Source organism: Ailuropoda melanoleuca, chromosome 12 (assembly GCF_002007445.2).
Source record: "Ailuropoda melanoleuca isolate Jingjing chromosome 12, ASM200744v2, whole genome shotgun sequence".
Taxonomy (NCBI): domain Eukaryota; kingdom Metazoa; phylum Chordata; class Mammalia; order Carnivora; family Ursidae; genus Ailuropoda; species Ailuropoda melanoleuca.
In genome coordinates, this window is record NC_048229.1 from 22,836,097 (window position 1) to 22,857,574 (window position 21,478).

The window sequence follows — 21,478 nt, forward strand, 5'->3', positions numbered from 1 at the left end:
ATGTTATTCTCTGCTGAATCCTTCTGGACCCACCTTTTTGATAGACGGGTTCCACCGATACATGCAAACGCTGGTCGTAACTGATCCCCTGCCCATCTCAAAAGACAAGCCTGCATTTCGCCCGCCCGTCCAGCGTATTTGATACACCAGGGACATCCAGGGTCCCTGCTGCTGGATCGTCCACAGCGACCGAGATGAAAATGCAGACTTAGCAGCCCAGAGACTGGCCTGGGGCAGAGCAGGGGTTTTTCCACTGAGGACCCGAGTAAGATGTGGGCCAGAGGCCATCAAGGGAGGCGCAGAGAAACCAGGATGTCGCCGTGACTCCAGAACCACCGGGAGGTGGAGAGGTGCCAGCAGGCCGGTGGCTTCGATGGGACTGGAATTGGGTGTAGCAGGTCCCCCCTTAGAAAGGATGCCGCAGGGCCAGTCCCTGCCTTCTCCAGCCCCTCTCTGCTGCCAGAGGGCAAGGCTCTCCAGGAGACCCCAGCTTCTGGGTCTCCTTCTCGCCTTGTCTCCTCGGCCACTGCCTTTAGCTCTTCTCTATCCCTTTTCAGCTAGACCACGGGACAGCACCTCCTTGCCTGGCCCCAGTCCCTCTCCTCGGCAGCCAGGTGAGTCCTTCCCAAACATAAATCTGGCCCCTTCGCAGAACAGATGAATGAAAAGCAAAATATGGTGCATCCTGCCATGAATAGGAATGAGGCCCCATGGGCGCTATACCATGGGTGAACCTTTGACTTTCTGCCGAGTGCAAGAATTCCGTCACAAACGGCCATTCGGTGCACGATTCCACTGCGAAGAAATATCCAGAATAGATAAAGCCATAGAGACAGAAAGCAATTTAGTAGTCGCCAAGGGCTGGGAGGAAGGGTCTGGGAGGAACGGAGACCTCCGGCTTATCAGGTGTGGGGTTTGTTTCGGGGAGGGTGAGAGTGCTTTAAAACTAAATGGGGGTGTGGGTTGCACAACATTGTGAGTGTACGAAATGCCACGGAACCTTAGAAGTTAAAATGGTTGAGGGCACGTTATGCAAGTTTCACTTCAATTACAAAGACATTGCAGCTCATCTCAGGGTAAAGTGCAAACTTTTGACTTCAGGGTTTCCCTGTACCTATTTTCTGTACCCCCTTACCTCCCCACAGCTTCATCCCTCACTATCTCCTTCAACCCCAATATTTTACACTCGGGCCAGAATCCATTACCCGTCAATCTCTCCAAGGAATGTGGAAGCACCTGCAACGCTTTCTGCAGGCCATTGTCCCGTCTAGCCTGAATCTTAATTTAACCTTGCGGCTGTAGACCTGGATAATTCCTGCCCCTCATCCCCGTCACAGTCTTCTGTGATTCACTCATGCATGGGGCCCCCCACTGCCCCATCTGCATCTGGGCTGGGAGCCCCTTCTGCATTCACCCCTCCTACGGAGCTCAGCACTCGACGCTCCAATGGTCTGGGGCATGTGCACTAGACCAGAAGCTCCCTGAGGCCAGGGGGCAGGTCTGTCCTGCTCACTGCTGTCTGTATCCCCAGGTCAGGATCGTGCTGAGAGTGTGTCGGATGAATTAGCACCAGTCCAGAGGCAGATAGACGTCTGGCTCTGAGCCTCAGCTCCCACCAGGATAGGCTGTAGCTCTCACCCCTTCTCTGCCTGGGGCTTTGACCCCAAATGGGCTTCCTTGCATCAGCCTTTGGAGGGGAACTCCTCTCGTCCTGGCTGCTTTCAGCACTGGCCCCCACGAGTTAACTGGGAAGCTCTAAATGGCTGGAGCTGCCCCAAATGATTTCTGCCCCCCCTGCCTCCTTGGCCCTGATTGCCTACACCCCCATTCTTCTTCGATATCTCGGTTGTCAGAATCAAGCTTGGTACCATGACACCCCTACGTTGTCTGATGAGCACCTCCAATGCCAGCTCATTGGCTGGGTTGTAGCTCCCTCTCCCTCCCCACCTTGGTCCTGCACCAGGCATATCCTGCAACCCCTTCCAGGGTCTGAGCAGCCATCTGTGAGCCCACTATCCAATGCTCCCACTTCTGGTGTCCCCTGCCACCTCCTCCTTGTTTCGGGGCCAGATATCTGAGAAAAGATCTCCCAAGACCCTCAGTTAGCTTTTGAATAACAACAATGCTGCCTACTGAGTCTTAAGCACTCAAACAACAACAACAACGTCGCACGCTAAGACTTAGAATCATGCCCATTTGATAGATCAGGAAACTGAGGCTCAACTGGGAGAAACCACTTGCCCAAGGTCACAAAGGAATCAGACCCAAGACTCTAAACCAGGTCTGTTGGACGCCAAAGCCTGAGATGTGAACCACTATTTTACACGATGTTCCGTGAAAGCCACGTGCACACATCTCCAAAAAGTGTGACTAGGGACGCCTGGGTGGCTCAGTCAGTTGAGCGTGAGACTCTCGATTTCACTCAGGTCATGATCGCAGGGTTGTGGGATCGAGTCCGTTGCCTGGCTCTGTGCTCAGCCGGGAGTCTGTTTGAGATTTGCTTGCTCCCTCTGCCCTTCCCCCGCTAAGTAAAGAAATAAAATCTTAAAGAAAAAAGTGTGACTAGCTTCAGTCTGGTATCAGAAAGTGTGAAAAACATTACACACAAAATCTGCAGTATGAGGAAGCCCCATCTCACTGCCCCTGGCATCCCGCCGTGCCTTACGTTCTTACAACAGCATCACAAAGTCCATGCGATTAGACCCATCATTTCAACTTTTGTCTTCCTACAAAGGAAATATTTCTTCTTTTCCTACAAAGGTAATATTTCTTCTCTCTACAGACTCGCTGTGTTGAAAGATTGTTTCTTAAACATTTTACATTGCCTGATAACAATTAAATCTGCCTCGTTTTGTTGTCATTATCGATGGTGTATAATCGAGTATGTAATAAAACCAGCCTTAAACGGGTGACTTAGTCTGGAGGGAGGGAGCTTTATTTTGGTAGATAGAAAGTTTCTGTTCCGTTTTGACATACTTAAAAAGAGTCTGGGCACCCGGCTGGCTTAGTCAGCGGAACATGTGACTCTTGATCCCAGGTTTGTGAGTTCAAGACCCACGTTGGGTATGGAGATTACCTAAAAGCAAAATCTTAAAAAAAATAAAAATAAAGAAGAAGAGCCTGGGAAGGATGCATAAGAAATTCTAGTTACCGTGGTTGCCTCTAGGGAGGGGCCCAGGAGAGGGGGTTGTTTGCTGTGGAAAAGAGGGAAACTTAATTTTCACTGTAGACTCATTCGTACTTTTGGATTTTTGAATCGTGTGAATATATGACCTCTTCGAAAAGGATAAAAACAGCTCGACGGGGTCCCCATTATTGTTTTCAGTAGGGTCTAGAGAGCCAAAGAGGTTAGGGTAGAACAAATCGGATCCTGACACAGATAGCGAACCCTGGTTTTGCGCTGGTGAAGTAATTCTTCTCTTGGCCAGCAGAGAGCAGTGTACGCCTAAGCATGGTATAGACTGCCATTCCGGGGCATGCCCCCATCCACACCTCAGCCAATCAGGAGCCCGGAGGTGGGGGCAGGTGGTAGGTGAGCTTTGGTAACTGTTGAACTGCAGTTAATATTCCACAGAGGACGTAGAAAGAAATGATGAGCAAGCCACCTTGCTCTTTCTTCCTTTTTAAACAAATGGCTGACCCTTGCTTAGAAATCTTGCCTTTAGAAGGCTTTCCCCAGTGGCATTCACGAGATGATTTGAGCTAGACAAATGTATTTGAAAATGTCGAATGGTTATGTATTTATTTAAATGTGAGTCAGAAAAAATATATAAATATATGGTCTGCACATCAAACTTCTAATTTCATGGACATTATTTTGCTTAGAGTAAGCCAAGTGAAAAAGCAAGCCAATTTATATGCAGTTTAAGGGGGGAAAATCAGAAGTAGCTGGTAATAGAATGGGGCGGTGGAAAAAGCAAAATTAAGAATAAAGCCCAGTGTCTCAGCCTTTCTGGACTTCCTGGGGGTCCGCTGTTGGGACCCCAGCCCGCTTCTGGTGTCTCAAACGTCTTTGTACACCAGACACTTTGCAGCCTCTAGACCTGCCTGGGCCTGTGCTGTTCCCTTCATTTGGGATTAAGGGACCTCACTTCTCTGCTTGACAACATTTTACCGAATCCCTCAAGGTCCCTCCGTGCTCCCTACCTGACCTGCATTTACAGCCATATGATAACTAGCCAAGTTTCCTTTCCTTTTCTTTTTTTTTTTTTTAAAGATTTTATTTATTTATTCGACAGAGATAGAGACAGCTAGCGAGAGACGGAACACAAGCAGGGGGAGTGGGAGAGGAAGGAGCAGGCTCCTAGCGGAGGAGCCTGATGTGGGGCTCGATCCCATAACACCGGGATCACGCCCTGAGCCAAAGGCAGACACTTAACGACTGCGCCACCCAGGCGCCCCCCTAGCCAAGTTTTCCATAAGGCTTCCTGCATGCCAGGAGCTGTTGCAAGCACTTCACACCCAATTCTATCCTCGGACAAAGCCTGTAAGTACTACTGTCCTCACCCATGTCACAGAGAAGCCAACTGAGGCACCCAGTGGTGAAGAAGCAGGCTGCAGCTCGAGCAGCTGGTCACAGAGGACAGCGAGAATCCAAACCTACATGCTTGGCGGGGGTGGGGGGAACGGAGCTCTGTCAGCTCCCACACCAGATTGCCCAAACTCCCTGAAACCACATGCTCCTCTCGCCTGTATCCCCAAGCCCACCACAGGGCTTGGCACAGGTGAGATAGAGGTCATTTACTTGGATGAGTTATGCTGAATTTGTTTCCATTTTCCAGCTGGGAAAACTGAGGCTCAGAGGGTTTCAATGACTTTAAGAAAACACTGTGTTGCAATGAAGGGCAGGACCTCTGTGGGACCGTAGAGATGGTGGTTAAATAAACTATAGGATTTATATAAGGGGGGGGGGGAGAGAACCAAAACCCATCAATGCAGTGTGCGGTGCAGTAAAACTTTTCTAAAAGGACCTGTTCCTTTGTGTCCATTTCTCATCAGATCCCCTCAAGCGCAAGGCAATGTCATGAATCCCATTTTATAGAGGAGTAAACGGAGTCCGGAAAGGCCCAGGTCCCAAGGCCTCCGTGCTCCTTCATGATGCCGCACAGCCCCCGCCGACAGCCCTCAGCGCTGGGGAATTGCTGGGGATCCCTGTGGCCCAGTGCTTGTTTGGTTTCAATGACATTCGATAAAATGGCAGACAGAACAAGAAACCATACCAGCTCCAGGGAGGGCATAAAAAACCAATCTTTCTGGCTCCCTGAAAGGACACCTGAATGCATACGAAAATGCAGTTTTCTTATGGCCTTTTCTGTGCTTCCTCTGTCCCGAGACACTCACCAGGCGCCCGTGGAGGTCAGGCTCAGGACCCGACTTTGGCCAGTGGGTCTCAGTCCTAGCTGCACAGAAGATTCTCTGGGGAGATTTAAGCCCTCCTCATGGTGCTTAGGCTGCACCCCAGACCAATCAGACCCTCAGCATCTCGGGGGTGGGGCCCTGGGATCAGTGTCCCTCAAAATTCTCCAAGAGGTTGCACCGGCAGCCAGGACCCCAAGGCACTGCTGTGCTGTGGTTTCAGCGAGAAGGAAGCATCCACCGCCTTCCCTCCCTTCTCTGGTTTCTCCACCCCTCCCCCCTCCACCAATCCCCCCTCTCCTTGCCAAAGAGAATGAGAAGAACGAGACTCCTGTGCTGGACCTGCCTTTCCTCTGAGACCACCCCCGGGCCGGGCTGCTTCTCATTTCCATAGCGCTGGACGGGGCCATCTCCGAATGCGGCGGGCAAAGCTTTGTCAAAGTCAACGACAAGACATTTCACACCCAGCATCATGGACTGGGAGAAAACCCACCAGCTCCTGGCTGGTTTGCCTATGAAGAAGTCAGTCCTTAACCCTCCCCCNAGGCCTTAACCCCCCCCCCCCCCCCCCGGCGATTTTGCTCCATCTTGAGAGGCAGGGCTAGGAGAATGGGCTCTGGTTCAAATCCTCTAGGGGCGGGTTTCTAGCTGGGTGACCCTGAGAAAGTGGCTTAACCTCGATGTCCTCACCTGTAAGATGGGGATAGTATTGTGGGGAGCTGTAAAGGAGATAATTAGGGCCAGGAATTTGATTTAAAGAGCATCTTGGCCTTTAAAAAGAATATTTATAATGAATGATACCGCCCTGCCAAGGGATGAGGGTAGAGGGGTTGGGTGGGGTGGCAACAAAACCCAGCATCAGGAGATCGCACCGGGAGCCACCCCCTCTGCCACTCCCTGCCCTGTGATGATGGATGAGTCTGTAGCCCAGCCTGGGCCTCAGTTTCCCCAGATGACAATCTCAGAATCCATGAACTGTAAAAAAATGAATTAACAATGGCTATGATCTCCTCGTGCTTCACGCTTTCCTTCTATGCGGAAGGTTGGACCCCACATCCCCCCCCCTTCCCCATTCAGCAGCAACGAAGGCGTCAGGGTGGGAATACCAGGATTCAGACGTGGGTTGCTGAGGCCTGGGCCTCTGGGACCTAAGTGTGACCACGGACACAGATCTGTGGCCCTGCCATGACTTTCCTGAGTGGAGATGCCCACAGCTCTTCCTCTTTCTGGATATGTTTCTACAAATACATAAAATTAGTGGGTGGGCTCTGAGGCCTTCTTCATTAGGACTCTAAGTCAGGGTGCAAGAGCTGAGCCTGCGAGACCATCATTAAAGCCTAATTAAATAAGAGTGGAATTAAGTGTGGATTGGGATTTGCGGGGTGTGTGTGTGGTGTGTGTATGTGTGTGTGTGTGTGTATGTGTGTGTATGTGCGTGTATGTGTGTGTTGTGTGTGCACGGTGTGTGTGTGTGTGTATGTGTGTGTATGACGTGTGGTGTGTATGCAGTGTATGTGCAGCGTGTGTGTTATGACGCACGTGTGCATGTAGGGGTGGCGGAGGCCGGTGTGTGCGCACACACACACACACACACACGCAGGCAGTGGTGGCCCTGGCTCTGCGTGGCTGGAGGAAGATGTTACAGAGCTGTCCCCAGCAGGAGCTGACAGCTGCTGGATGTGTCCCTGTCATTCCGAATCCCCATCACGACACACATTGAAGGCATCACTGCAGAGCCCGGGGTGGCTCCACGGACGCCGGGCGCGGGCTGGGGCGCGTGGCCCCGGCACAGGAGGCGTCCTCCAGGACAAAACCTCCAGGGCTCACGCGAGCTCCCCCAGGAGGCGCCGGGCGGGGGTCCAGGGGTTTCTCCCGGCCGTGGACATCAGGGGACTGTGGTCAGGGCCTCCGGTCAGCACGTGCTGTCTGCACCGCAGCACTGACCATGCCCCTGTCCGCTCAGAACTCCCAAGGGAGGTGGGCTGCTGTCAGGATCGTGTCGCTTCCACTCCGAGAGGCAGGGCCAAGAGCTGGTGTGGGCCATGGGCCCCAACCCTGGCACCTGCACATCCAGCTGGCCAGCCGCCGAGAGCCCCTCTGAACGTCTGTCTCTTTCTCCGTGCCGTGGGGGACGTTATTGTGCGACTCCTTGCTTGCTCTGAGAATTAAGTAAGCTGACCCAGGTACTGTGCACCCGGGGAGCCTGGCTGGCAAGAAGGGCTCGATCCGTGGGAGCTGTTATCTCCAGGCCTCGGGGAATCTAGCGTGATAGCAGCCACACGGAGGGCCCTCAATAAACGCCGCTGCATAGTAAGTGTGCGAGGCCACTGCGTGTCAGGCCTTCATAAAACAAGCAGCCACATCTCCCCAGGGTGTCAGATCTAATTGCCGGCGAATGCCCTGAGCTCTTAGTGTGCACCGGCAAGGTAATAGCCCAGCTCAAGACAGGGGCGGGTCCCCTCCCACAGCTGCTAGGGATAGACGATCTATCCCCTAACACCTGTCACCACGGACCATACCAGTCCCTTGCACATTGTGGGACTGGGAGCACTTTTCCATGAACCCTCTTGATTCCTCACTGTCACACCAAATGCTGAGCTCAGGGGTAATCAACTCTTGTGAGTGCATGAGCGTGTGTGTGTGTGTGTGTGTGTGTGTGTGTGTGTGTGTGGTTGCATAACGGAGCTCAGTGTGTGCACGTGCCAGGAGAAAGAAGTCACCATCATCATCACCACCATCATCGCAGCCATTTAAATTATTCAGTGTGTGTAACGCACCAGGGCCTTGCCAAGAGTTTCATCCCCTTGGACTCTAAGAAGTGGGTCCCTTTATGATCCTCATTTTAAAGATAGGAAACTGAGATTCAGAGAAGTGGAGTGACTTATCCAAGGTCACACAGCCAATAAGCGGAAGAGCTGGGATGTAAACCCAAGACTTCTTTCCCTCCTGTATGTTGGGGGTATCGTGTAGAGAATGAAACATTTCCCGAGCCTTCTAAACTCCAGGTACTTGTGGGCGCCTGGGTGGCTCAGTTGGTTAAGCAACTGCCTTCAGCTCAGGTCGTGATCCTGGGGTCTTGGGATCAATCCCCGAGTTGGGCCCCCTGCTTGTGGGGAGCCTGCTTCTCCCTCTCCTCCACACTCATGCTCTCTCTCGCTATCTCTCTTTCTCTCTCTCAAATAAAGAAATAAAATCTTTTTTTTTTAAGATTTTATTTATTTATTCGACAGAGATAGAGACAGCCAGCGAGAGAGGGAACACAAGCAGGGGGAGTGGGAGAGGAAGAAGCAGGCTCATAGCGGAGGAGCCTGATGTGGGTCGATCCCATAACGCCGGGATCACGCCCTGAGCCGAAGGCAGACGCTTAACCACTGTGCCACCCAGGCGCCCCAAGAAATAAAATCTTAAAAAAAATAAATTCCAGGTGCTAAGTGCAAATCTCATCTCCGTCACTTCCAAGACGTGGGATCATAGGCCACTTCCTCACCTCTCTGAGCCTTGGATTCCTTCGGTAAAATGGGGATGGTGAGGGTCACCTCATAGGGCTGTCATACACAGTGATGTCATTAGGAGCCTTGGACGGGAACCAGGAGCCCTGAGTTCTAACCCCCACTCTTCCCTGGCCGCTGCAGCTTGAGTGCAGACATGATTTCAGAGGTCTGTCCCTCTCTGTGTCCACGCTCCTTGCAGTAAGCCTTCAAAGCACCTGCCATCAAGAGGCCTTGAACACTGCTCCTCAATGTCTTGGAACCCTGGCTCGTCACCATGGGAAGAAGCCTGAGCTAGCTCTGGGAGGATGGAGCTTATGAGCCATCCCTAGGCCAGCCCAGACCCTCTGATGGCCAACCCACCCCAAACACATGAGAAAGACCAGCCACAATCTGCACTTGATCTTGGCCAAAAGGCCGAGAAGCAATCAGCCACGATCTGCAAATCCACCTGCCCATCCCTATCCAGAGACGCACGCGTGAGCCCGCTGAGACCAGAACTGCCTTGCTGACCTGTAGACTTGTCAGAAATCATACAAGCTTGCTGTTTTATGCTGCTGAGTTTGGGGGTCACTGGTTACACAGTAAGAGCTGACTGATAGAGTAACCTTGGGACAGATTTTTCCCATTTTCAGGCCTCAGTTTCCTTATCTGCAACAGGATGGGATTTGGGCTCTAGGAACTTTGCTGTTCTTGGATTCCTTACAACTTTTGGCCCCGAGAAAATCCCATCTCCCTCCGCTAATCGATGGAAGGTTTTTACTTCTACTGGGGCCATTGCTCCCGTGATTTCTGCTGGACATCTGTGCTTCTTTTTTTCTTTTCTTTTCTTTTTTTAAGATTTTATTTATTAATTTGACAGAGAGAGACAGCCAGCGAGAGAGGGAACACAGGCAGGGGGAGTGGGAGAGGAAGAAGCAGGCTCCCAGCGGAGGAGCTTGATGTGGGGCTCTATCCCAGAACGCTGGGATCACGCCCTGAGCTGAAGGCAGACGCTTAACGACTGTGCCACCCAGGCGCCCCAGGACATCTGTGCTTCTGGAGTCAACACTGCCCTCGATTGCAGATCCCTTCTTTTTTTTGCCTGGATCTCAAGCTGAATTCTTGCAGCCCAAGGCAGTGACATCCCTATTTTAAGAACTGTAGTGCCTCTGGACAAGGCACTTAATTTTTAGGGCTTGGAATTAACTTAGCACAGAATAGGTTGGCAGTAGCTGAAGAGAAATATTCCACGGCTATCAATCATATGGTTACTGGGCTTTGTTATTAGGTCTTTTTATTTCCTGGTTAGAGAACCGTGTTGGGGCCCATAAACAGGGAAAGATTTGGGGCTGGGCTCTGTTGCAGAGTCAGAGAAGGCAAGCGGGACGGAGCCCAGCTGAAACTTTTTTCTTCCACAGATGTATGGCTGCAATAGGTCCCAGGAAATGGGGGATGTGGGGGTGGGAGGAGGCACCTCTCTGAGCCTTAATTTCTTCTGTAAGATGGGGCTATGGGTTTCTTCCTTGTGGAACACCTCACTACTATTTATTTTGTGGTTATAACACTGGTTTTGGACCAAGAGATCTGAGTTCGAGTCCTGACTCGGCCCCTCCCCAGTTGTGTCCTCCAGCAACTTTGTCTTTCTCAGCCTCAGTGCCCTTATCAGTAAAAGGGGATAGCCATGGGTCGCCGGGGTGGCTCAGTCAGTTCAGTGCCTGACTTCAGCTCAGGCTATGATCTCAGGGTCTGGGGATCGAGCCCTGGGTTGGGCTCCTTGCTCAGCAGGGAAGTTTGCTTGTCTATCTGCCCCTCCCCCAGCTTGTGCTCTCTCTCTCTCTCTCAAATAAATAAAATCTTTAGAAAAAATAAAAGGGGGGGCACCTGGGTGGCTCAGTTGCTTAAGCGTCTGCCTTCAGCTCAGGTCATGATCCCAGGATCCTGGGATCGAGCCCCACATTGGGCTCCCTGCTCGGTGGGGAGTCTGCTTCTCCTTCTCCTCCCTGCTCATGCTCTCTCTCACTCTCTCTCTCAAATAAATAAATAAAATCTTAAGAAAAAGAGGGGATAACCAGTGTGACATCACATAAGTGTCCTGGTAGGAGTGAAATGAGTTAATATGGGTGAAAGCACTCAGCAACTGGTAAACGCCAAAGGCTTGATGGGTGTAAGACATTTTTTACGATGGTGTCATCATCGATGAAATAACGCATGCTGAGTATTCAGCATAAAATGCAGCACAGAGGAAGGGGCGAAAGGAATGTTGACTGTGGTTATTTGCTGATTTAAGGTCAGAAACTCTACTAAGAACATCACATTATTTAATTAACTCACACACTCACCACCTCGCGCTCTCTCTCTCTCTCTCTCTCTCATTCAGCAGATACCTATGGAGCACCTGCTGTGTGCCAGGCGCTGGGGGATCCAGGGAGCAAACCTCCTGTCCTGGGGTGGGGAACGGCCACCTGCTGTCACCTGCTGAGGCCACAGAGCTAGTGGGCGTGGCAGAGCCAGGATTTAAATGTAGCTCTTTTGGACTCAAGAAACTGCAGGGTCTCCCTGTCACGTGGCATCTTCAAGACTGTGACTGACGGCTGTGCTCAGTGTCTATGGCCACGCTAAGGTTATTTTTCTGGTCCTAGCTCTGACTGGCTGTGTGATGCTGGGCAAGTTACTTGCACTCTCTGGGCCCCTCCCAGCTCTTCCAGTCTACGATGGCTTCACCACTAAATACTTAGTTCTTTTATTTTCCTTTCTGTGCTTTATCTTGAGAGAGAGAGAGAGAATGAGAGGGAGGGAGAAAGAGAGAAATTTCAGAAACCCTTAAGGTTTTAAAAGGCTCATGCTTAGTTGTGTTTTAGGTAAGCTGATGGAGCTGACAGGTACAGGACGGGTTAGGGAACAGGCATTTGGTATGAAGGAGGTTTAGCCTGGGGGGTCCTGACTCATTTTAAGATTATGCACCCTCCCTTCCCACCTCTATCACCAATAACGCAAAGCAGACGGTTCTAATTAAAGCCGTCATTCAGGGCATCTCTTTGGTGTCTAACGGTCCCTGTTTTCACAGCTCGAGAGCCCTGCTCCCAGGGGCCCCTCCTGGAATGCCCTTTTCCGCCATTCCAGCTCTGCCAACTGACACTCTTCAAGATTCTGCTTGGATGTCACCTTCTCTGTGACAGTCCCACGGCCTGCAGAGCTAATGCAGGGTCCTGCTACCTCCCCTCCCTCGACTCCTCCAGCCACACCACTCAGCCCGCATCTCGCCGGGCTGTCTACTCATGCATGACACCACTTCCCTTCCCAAACTTTGAGTTTCTGGAGGTCTGGGAGCCTCCCTGGTGCATCGTGGAGGCCTACGGCTGGTCCCCCCAAAGCCCTTTCAAGTTCCTACAAGCGGAGGCTATGATGTGTGTGCGAACCCTGGCTCAGGCTTCTGTTAGCTGTGTGACCTGAGAAAGCCACTTAACAACCTCTCTGTCATTTGCAAACCCAGGACGTGGTGACCATAATATCTTATAAGGACTCCTGGTAATCACCGTCTCCGTGGATGAAGTGCCAGCGACGTGGAGGATCCCACGCGCCCCGCTTTGCCTACATTCTCTCTAATGTAGGTAACTTCCGTTCTGCAATGATCTCTACACCCGGAGCTCTAATTTACGCAATTATGATCTCTGTATAATAATGTGTTGTAACGTGCGTCATGCTCTCTATTGCTCGTGGGCATAAAGCAGGCAGTTTGGGGGATGGCACACAGTAGGTCTTCATAGAGCCTGATTCCTTGGAACCAAGAGGCGAGCGCCCACGGCATCAACAGACCCGCCCAGTAGATGAGGGGGAGAAAAGAAGTCCCCTCTGGCTTGCCACGCGTGGTTTACGTGGTTTACGTCATGACTCAGCAGACAGTGCGCAACACCTACTACGGGCCATCTCCCCCGCGCAGTCAACAGCGCGAACTCCTTCCCCCTCGCCAAGGCGATAAGGAACGGTTGCAAGCACTTAGGCGGTGTGAGGGGCCCTGAGGACAGAATTATTTTTACTATCAAACTCAAATTGGTTTACTAAAACTGTCAGCGGAAACCAAGCAAGATAAATTAAACCCAGCAGTTCTCGGGCCTCACGTAACCCTGGCTGGTGAGATGCTATTTTCGGTCCCTCTGTGGGAGGAAGGGGGTGCCAGGTCCAGATGCCACGCTGCCGGGCGCGTACCAGGGTTTGCCGGGGAGAGCCCAAGGCTGCTGACCGTAGGGCTCGGCTCCCCTCTGCAAAGCTTTAATCCCCGTTAACGGCTTAAAGCCCTTCCCCTGCTGCCCAGCTTGGGCCAGTGCAGACTTCCGGACGCGGCCTTCAAGGCCCCGCCTGATTTCCTCTGCTGCCTGTCGGTCCCCTCCTCGATGCCGCCTCTCCAGATACACAGGGCTTCCTCCGGCTCATTTTAAGGGCTGGTGGGGATCCCAGACCCTGGAGGCATGGCAAGACGAGTCTGCATCTCACTGTGCCAGTTCCCGGCCGTGGGACCTGTCCGCCCCTGAGCTTGCTCACCTGTTTAACGGAGATGATAGCAGAACGCGGTGCGGGTGCGTGTGCTTGCTTTGAGGGTGCCCGCCGAGGGAATGCCTGGAGGCACGAGGTGTTCCGCTTATCTTCCAGATTACGGACCCGCAAAAAGAGAGGTGTGTTCTCCTGCTTCTGGACCTTCGCACATGCTGTTCTTTTTGGCTCGAACACAGTTCCCCACTCCCTGTCTTTTCCCACCTTCTGTCTGTCCTCCAGGTTTTGGGCGGGACCAGGGTTTTTCTGCTTCGGGACTATTGGCATTTTGGGTCAGCTACTTCTTTGTGGTGGGGGCTGTTCTGTGCACTGCGGGAAGTTGAGAAGCATCCCTGGGGAGGTGCTCCCCACTTAGATGCCAGAGGCACCCCATTTTCCCCCATGCCAAGTGTACAACCGGGACCGCCTCCAGACACGGCTGTTTGCTGAGAAAGATGCTGCCTTCCCTGGAAAGCTTCACTGCACATCACCCACCAGGCTCCCCTTCCTCACTTTGAGCCTCGAGGGCCCCTGGATTTGCTCCTGAGTGCACCATGTCCCCTAGCACAGGGCCATGCCATTCCTGCTCCCTGCCAGGGCCCAGTGGAAACCTTGTTCACAGAGGGCACTCAATAAATGCACATGGAATCACTCGGAACTTGCTCAATGCGAAAAATGACAGCAAGTCCATGATGACTGAAACTGGACTGAATTGATTTCGATGTCACTTTGAAGCCTAAGGTCCTGGGATGATGCTGGCTGTGTGTCCCCATGGAAGGAGCCTCCCTCACGGCCCCAGATCGGAGACTGTCTGTGGTTTCACCATCACCTTCCCCTCAGTTTAGCATCTGATTACCCAGAGGGACAGTACAGCGTCCCCACACCCCACCCCACTTGGTCCCCAAACTCTACTAGCGGATTTGGCCATCACTGGGTTGGGGGTCCTCAGAAGACCCACCCTAGATTCTGCTTCTAAGTCTATGAGGGCAAATCCTTCGATGCTATAATTCTATAAAACCTTCTCTTGGGGGTCTTCCCATACAATTATTTTACTTGATAGCTTTTAACCAAAATCTTATTTCTTAATGTTGCTGGTCATGTAATCAATATAGACTTATCGATAAAAAGGAGGCCACGCCTCAGTGGTCTTTCCCATATTTTTGTGACCTTTTTCCCCCTCCTTGTGCACCGGAGGCAGCTGGACGTGAATTTGAGTTCACATTCTGGCTTTGCACCCTCATAGCTCTGTGGCCATGAGCAGGTGTCTTGATTTCACGGACTCTTACTTTATTGAGCACCTACTATGGGCTGGGCATTGATCTACCTACTTCGGTTATAGCAGGGACTCAAAGAGCAAAAACAAATCCCTCTCTTCTCTTGGACGTGACATTGTTGGTGGAGGGGGTGACATGTTTCAACAAATATGACAAGTGTGGGGGCGCCTGGGTGGCACAGCGGTTAAGCATCTGCCTTCAGCTCAGGGCATGGTCCCGGCGTTCTGGGATCGAGCCCCACATCAGGCTCCTGTGCTATGAGTCTGCTTCTTCCTCCCCCACTCCCCCTGCTTGTGTTCCCTCTCTCGCTGGCTGTCTCTATCTCTGTCAAGTAAATAAATAAAATCTTTAAAAAAAAATATGACAAGTGTGGTACGTTGGGTGGCTAAGTGCTATGGGGAAATGTGAAACAAGGGAAGAATATCGAGAATGACAGAGATGCTGGCTAAGTCAGTGGAACGTGCAACTCCTGCTCTTGGGGCTGTGAGTTCGAGCCCCACGTTGGGTGTCGAGGTTGCTTAAAAATAAAATCTTAAGGGGCGCCTGGGTGGCACAGCAGTTGAGCGTCTGCCTTCGGCTCAGGGCGTGATCCCGGCGTTATGGGACCGAGCCCCACATCGGGCTCCTCCGCTATGAGCCTACTTCTTCCTCTCCCACTCCCCCTGCTTGTGTTCCCTCTCTCGCTGGCTGTCTCTATCTCTGTCAAAAAAATAAATAAAATCTTTAAAAAAAATAAAAAATAAAATAAAATCTTAAAAAAAAAAGAATGACAGATGCCGATTTAGATCAGGGCGTCGGGGGACTTCTCAGAGGAGGGGATTTGTGAGCAGAGGCCCACAAGAAGCTAGGGAGTGAGCTATGCAGGTTATTCAGGGAAGAGCATCCCGGGGTTGGGGGAGGGGAGAAGAGACAGCCAGTGCAAAGGCCCTGGGGTATATCTATGGCACATCAAGGAAGCCGGTGTGGACAAATGGAGAGAACAAGGAGTGGAAAGAAATGAAACAGGAGACGTAACCAGGGCTAGATCACATGGGGCCTTTTTACTCTAGGTAAAATATAGAGCTAGTGTAGGCTTTGAAGCAGAGCGTGATGTGACCTGCTTTAGGTTTTAACAGGATCACTCAAAGTGGTGGGTTACAAATGGTCTCAAAGGGGACAAAAGCAAGAGTGGGGATACCAGCCAGGATGCCTCTGGAATAATCCTGGGACGAGACATGGCCCATGGTGGTAGTGGTGGGAGTGATACACGTGCTTAGACTCTGGGCATCTTCCAATTGTTGAGTTCTAGAATCAATAGGAAGTACTAAGGACCTGAGGACAGGGTGTGCGAGAAAGAGAAGAACCCAATTCGACGTGAGTGTGCCCGGCAGCTCACTCCGGCTCATGAGTCAATCGTTAAACGCCCAGGCATCTAGCGATCCTGTTAGCATTGTGTCAGTAGCTCGAGATGGGCCATGGTGGGAGTATTTACAGCGCGGAAATTGGCAAATACCATAAATCAGGGTGTTTCTCCCCACCCCACTGCCAAGAAACCCAGTCGTTGGACGCACACCCGTTCTCCTGGTCTAGAACAATCCCAAGTCCTTTTGTCCCTAGCAGCTGGTAGAATGGATGATTCCTTACTGAGATGGGCAGATGGGTGAAATGGGTTTGCAGAAGGGGAATCGGGAGTTTAACTTTGGGTACCCTTTTTTCGAGAGGCCTTTTAGACACGCAACTGAAAAGGTCAGAAGGCAGGGAAGACGGGTTGAATAGAGGAGCTGTATCTCCCCCACAGATTACTCTGGGGACTAAATAACTCTGTGTCTGTAAACCGCTTTGCAAATTGGAAGCACTCAATGATGAAAATCACTCTCTTCCTCACGGCAATGAGAAAGAACCTTCATCCCTAGTTAGACCAAGGCTTTCAAAGGGGTGGCGCCGCAAGTCTGGACCCAGCCAGCAGACACTACTTTTTTGGGGGGGCGGGGAGGGGCATTATTCTAAAAAAACCAAATTTAAATGATTTCCAGTGGGGATGCACTAACCCCTCAGTCCAGATCCCTCCCCTCCATATCAGCCCACACTGGCCCCAGTTCCCATTCTCCCTTACTCGCCTGGCCCTCTGTGAGCTTGAGTCTGCCCTCTCTTGGCTTGAGGCAGCCCATCGCTTTGCAGAGGGGGAACGTGAAGCCCAGAGAGGCTTGGTGCCGGGTCCGGGGCTGCTCAGGGATCCCTGGCAGGGTGTGGAGGAGGGAAGCCGGGGCTCCTGTCTCCCCACCAAAACTCATATCTGGGGTTGCCAGGATGATAAGAAGAGAGAAGGTCTGCCCCCCGCAAGGGGTCCCTTCCTGAGGCGGATGCCAGTGGTGGCCCGGCTTTGAGAAACCTAACAGCTCAGGTTCCTGGATTGGCTGTGCCATTGCATGCTTTGCTGTGGAAATAAAACCCAATCTAGCGTCAAGCAGAAGGTTAATTGAGTATTTGATGCGTAGAGAGAGTGAAAGCAAGGGCTCCCATTTTCCTGTTTCCTCATCCAAGCCTGTGACACCAAGAGAAGACATGGGCCTGTCTTGGTTCAGCAGAACCATGCATCTGGGGGGCACGCTGTGAGGAGAAGGCCGCTGAGCCCAGCAGAACGGGAAAGCATGGATAATTTCAGGGGACATGGGGCTGGGAGGACCTTCTGCAAGAGAAGCCAGGATACCTGGAATTGGTTTCTCCTTCTCCTGGCTGAAGATTGAGATGGCTTGCTAGAAACTTCTCATGGACAGGTGCTCATAAACCAGGACCACACATCCATATTTACCAGGAGGACAGTAGGGAGCCACAGAAGGCTTCCCAGAGGAAACAGCTTTAGAAAGGAGTGCTCTATTTGAAGCTTCAGCTAAGAAGACGCCAGGGCTCCCTTGGACCCTTTCCCTCCATAACCCCTACCTAATCTCCATGCTCTAGCCACGTTAAACTTCTTTCAAGTCACTAAGCAGGCCACCTTCTCTCTCATTTCCAGGCTTTGCACATTCTGTTCTCACTGGCTGGGACACTCTTCCTTTCTCTTCATTATTGCCTACCTTCTCTTTCATCCCAGCTCAGAAGTCCCTTCCTCCTGGAAGCCCTCCTTGATTTCACTCAGGCCTCCTCAGTGGCCTGTCCTCCCGATCACTGCTCTCACCACACCACATCTAGTTTCATGTCTGCCTCGCCCACTGGACAGTGAGGACAGAGACTGTTCTGTTGTCTCACAACGGGACCCCTGGTGCCTAGCTTGCTGCTAGCACACAGTAGGTGCATATGTATCTTATCCCCTCCCAGAGCCAGTAGAGACCATCCCACCTGCTCTGCTCCAATTATAAATTTTATTGCCCAAGGGGCAGCTGCCAGAGCCTTTCCAGGGCCTACAACCTGGCATGGATCATAATAGACAACTCAGAAACTACGTCTTGAGGGAATGAGCACCTCCCACCAGACTCTAGAAGTCAGAGAGGTGAGAACAGGAGGAAGGGGTGAACTCCCACCGAGGAGTGAATGAGGGTGGGAATGGGCAAGGGACGCTTACAAGCTGCCTCCGGTAGCCACGAAACACTGATGTTTCAAGACCCTCGTAACTGATGAGAAAGACCAAAGCCAGAAAGAAGCCCAAAGGAAACAGCTGGGGAGACGGGGGGATGGGATTCCGACCCAGGCTGGCCTGGCCGCAAGTCCGCAAGGGGCAGCTGTGCAAGATCTGTAAACCTTCGAATCAACTGGAGCAAAAGATCCTGGGGCAGCTTCCAAGGGCACCCCCCCAACCCTTAAGGGACTGCTTCGAAATGTTACCATAATTTTGCAGATAACTCCCCTCTTGCAAGGCTTCTCTGCAGAGCAAGGCAGCCTGGGGGGTCTTGCTTCCCAGCAGACTGGGTTTCTACTTCAGGCTTGGGGGGCATGCTACCCGCCCCTCCCCAGGCCCTGGCTACCTCCAGAGAGGCTCTCAGAACCTGCCCCCACCCCCCACCGCCCTCCACCGTCCCAGCCACCGTGTCTGGGTCTGCCCGGAAGCCCTTTCTTCTGCTTTTCTAGACACAACCATCTGTCTCTGTCTGCTTCTCCCCATCCCTGGGGAGTTCAGCAGGAGGAAAGTTCTGGATGGAGTGTCTCATAGGCACCCCCACTGAGTCCAGCCAACAGCCACACAGCCGGGTAACGCCATCCATGACAGTAGCTCTTCACGCAGCACCCGTCTCCCGAGCGACTACTCTGCGGTGAGCTCTGTGTTAGATCCCGGGACAGAGAGAAATCAGAGTTAGCCCTGACTACAAGGACCTTCGGGGCTAGTTGAGAGAGACGGATAAGAAAACAACCTGCTACAGCACAGACAGTACGTGTTATACCTCCCTCCTCCTCCTGACCACACTGGCTGTTCAGTCCTTCACAAATACCGTGCTAGTTCTTGCCACAGGGCCTTTGCGTAGTCTGTTCCTTTCAGCTATATTTACTGCAACTCATTCCCTAGTTCTGAGCTTTAGTATCCATCCTCAGGGAAAGCTTTTTGGACCTTCTTTACATCAAACCCCCATTATAGGATCTCATAACACCATTCATGTATCCTTACATTGCTCACCCAAGTTACGGTATGCCATCGTGGGAGCATTTCCAGCTTTAATGCCAGCTTCCTCCAAAGATGGAAGGTCTGGAGGCTAGGGATCCTGTCTATGTGTGCGTGGTGTTGTCGTTTCTCCCACCACTGGGACTCCAGCTCTTGGCACACTCCCTAACACCTAGCAGATGCTTCCTTAACCCTGGCTGAAAGAACAACGCAAAAGCCATCTCTTCCCCACCTGGGCTGGATTGAGGTCCATGCATCATAAACACTCACAACTGGATATCTAAGAAGATCCGTTTCTCCTCCCCTACGTGAATCTTCCAGATACAATCTTCACCTTCCACGTACGGCTCCGGCCAGTTTGGGGACAGCACCACCCCAGCCACGGCAGAGAGTTCCCCACCACACATGGCTGTAGAAGACAGAGACAGACAGACAGAGACAGATGCATGTTATTCTTAAGGAAGCCAGTATGGCGTAGCGGTTAAGAGCGAGGGCTATGCAGTCAGACAGTCACGGCTCGCCAGGTACCAAGAACAGGTGGTTGCCCCGTAGGCGGTCCTTGCATGAGTGTGGAATGATTAAGTTAGGGCTGGCTCCCTGCCTCCTTTTAGCTGAGGGTTGGTGAAGGTGGGGCGAAGGACGCTGTGGTTCTTTCAGGATCAAGGACAGAGCTCAACGTTCTGGATGATTCTGCAACAGCCCTATTCTTGGGCAGGGTGAGTAGTGGCCAACAGATGCTACACATTCCATTCAGGTGGACCTGGGTTCGAGTCTTGCCTCTGCCCCCCCCAGACTCAATGATGAGGCATGCAGCCTTTTGGAGTCTCAGCTCCCTCCCTCCGTAAAGCTGCAGTAACACCACTGCTCACTGGCTCCGTTGGGTTATTCTGGAGCTTAATCGAGCTCATGGGGGTCAAAGGCAGCACAGCGCCTGACCCGAGGTAAGGGCTCCATACTTCTTAGTTAACATTACTGCCAAAGAGCCCGGCTCTGAGCTGGAAGTAGAGATGTGGCCGTGCCCGGTGCCTGGCTCTTTAAATTCCACTCTGTTTACCGCTTTGGAAAGTTCTCAATGTGGCAGAGGCCAAAGCACCAATAAATTCCGCTCTGTTAAACCAGCACATTTAATGCCGGGATCAATCCCTCACTACGACGAAGCTGTGATTTCACGCCAACTGCCGTCCAGGCAGCGGCTGCCGGGAGCCAGGGCTCTCTTCATTACAACACGTGCTCCAAGTGCATCCAGGCTCAAGGGGGCTCTGTGGCCTTGAATAGGGGGAGAGAGGCAAGGCAGGGCAGGCATCTGGGAGCCCACGGAGATGAGGGTTCTACCCAGCCAACGCTGTCCAGAGGGGCTCAGAGCACAGATGTCTGAGAACAGAGAGACCTGAGTTTCACTTCCACCTCTGCCAGTTACCCTCAGTCTGTTCTTAGAAATATCACTTCACAGCCTCAGGTTCCTCACCTGTACATGGGGCCAATACTATGTACCTCACAGGGTCGTAGTGAGGATTAAATCAGATAATGCACATGCAGCCCTTAGCAACTGTTACTAATATCATCATCATTGTTAATTCACCTCAGGGCTGCCATGTGTGGTTGGGTGGGCTGTGCACTGCACAAAAGTACATAGCAAGGGGGTATAGAGGAGCTGAAATCCAAGCAGAGATCTTTTTTTTTTTTAATTTTAATGTTTTTTTTTATTATATTATGCTAGTCACCATACAGTACATCCCCGGTTTCTGATGTAAAGTTCCATGATTCATTAGTTGCGTATAACACCCAGTGCACCATGCCATATGTGCCCTCCTTACTACCCATCACCGGTCTATCCCATTCCCCCACCCCCTCCCCTCTGAAGCCCTCAGTTTGTTTCTCAGAGTCCAAGCATGAGAAGACTATGGACCATGCAGAGATCTTTTCACTAAGCTATGCACTATGGGGTCTGTGCTTGGAGGAAGGGGCACCTTTAAAAATGTGTCAATTTTGTAATTTTCTCAAGGACAAGCAGCAAATCTGACCCAAAGGGTAGTGAGCCCTGGAAACGGTTCTAATGCTAAAACTGGTATGTAAATTTGTGACATACTTCTAGACTGCGCCCTTGGCCTTTTCATCTGAGGGCGTGGAGTTCCCTGAGGCAACCTGGGAGGAGGGCAGTGGGGCCACTCACCTCTGCACAGGGGCTCTGTGTCATTCCAGTACGGGTCCCGCACATTGATGCACTCGATAATGGCCGGACCCTGCTCCAGAGAGTGGCCAGGGTCGCAGGTGAACTCCACTACGGTTCCGAT

General features: G+C 51.9%; 1 protein-coding gene across 3 annotated transcripts in view; it reads right to left on the minus strand.

Annotated features, from left to right (window-relative positions):
- SEZ6L (seizure related 6 homolog like) overlaps positions 1–21,478 on the minus strand; it is a 185,065-nt gene that overhangs the window by 35,702 nt on the left and 127,885 nt on the right. For all 3 annotated transcript variants that reach the window (XM_034638597.1, XM_034638596.1, XM_034638595.1), the window contains exon 9: positions 19,458–19,596. In XM_034638597.1, coding sequence (XP_034494488.1) covers positions 19,458–19,596 — 139 coding nt within the window. The remainder of the gene's footprint in view (positions 1–19,457; positions 19,597–21,478) is intronic.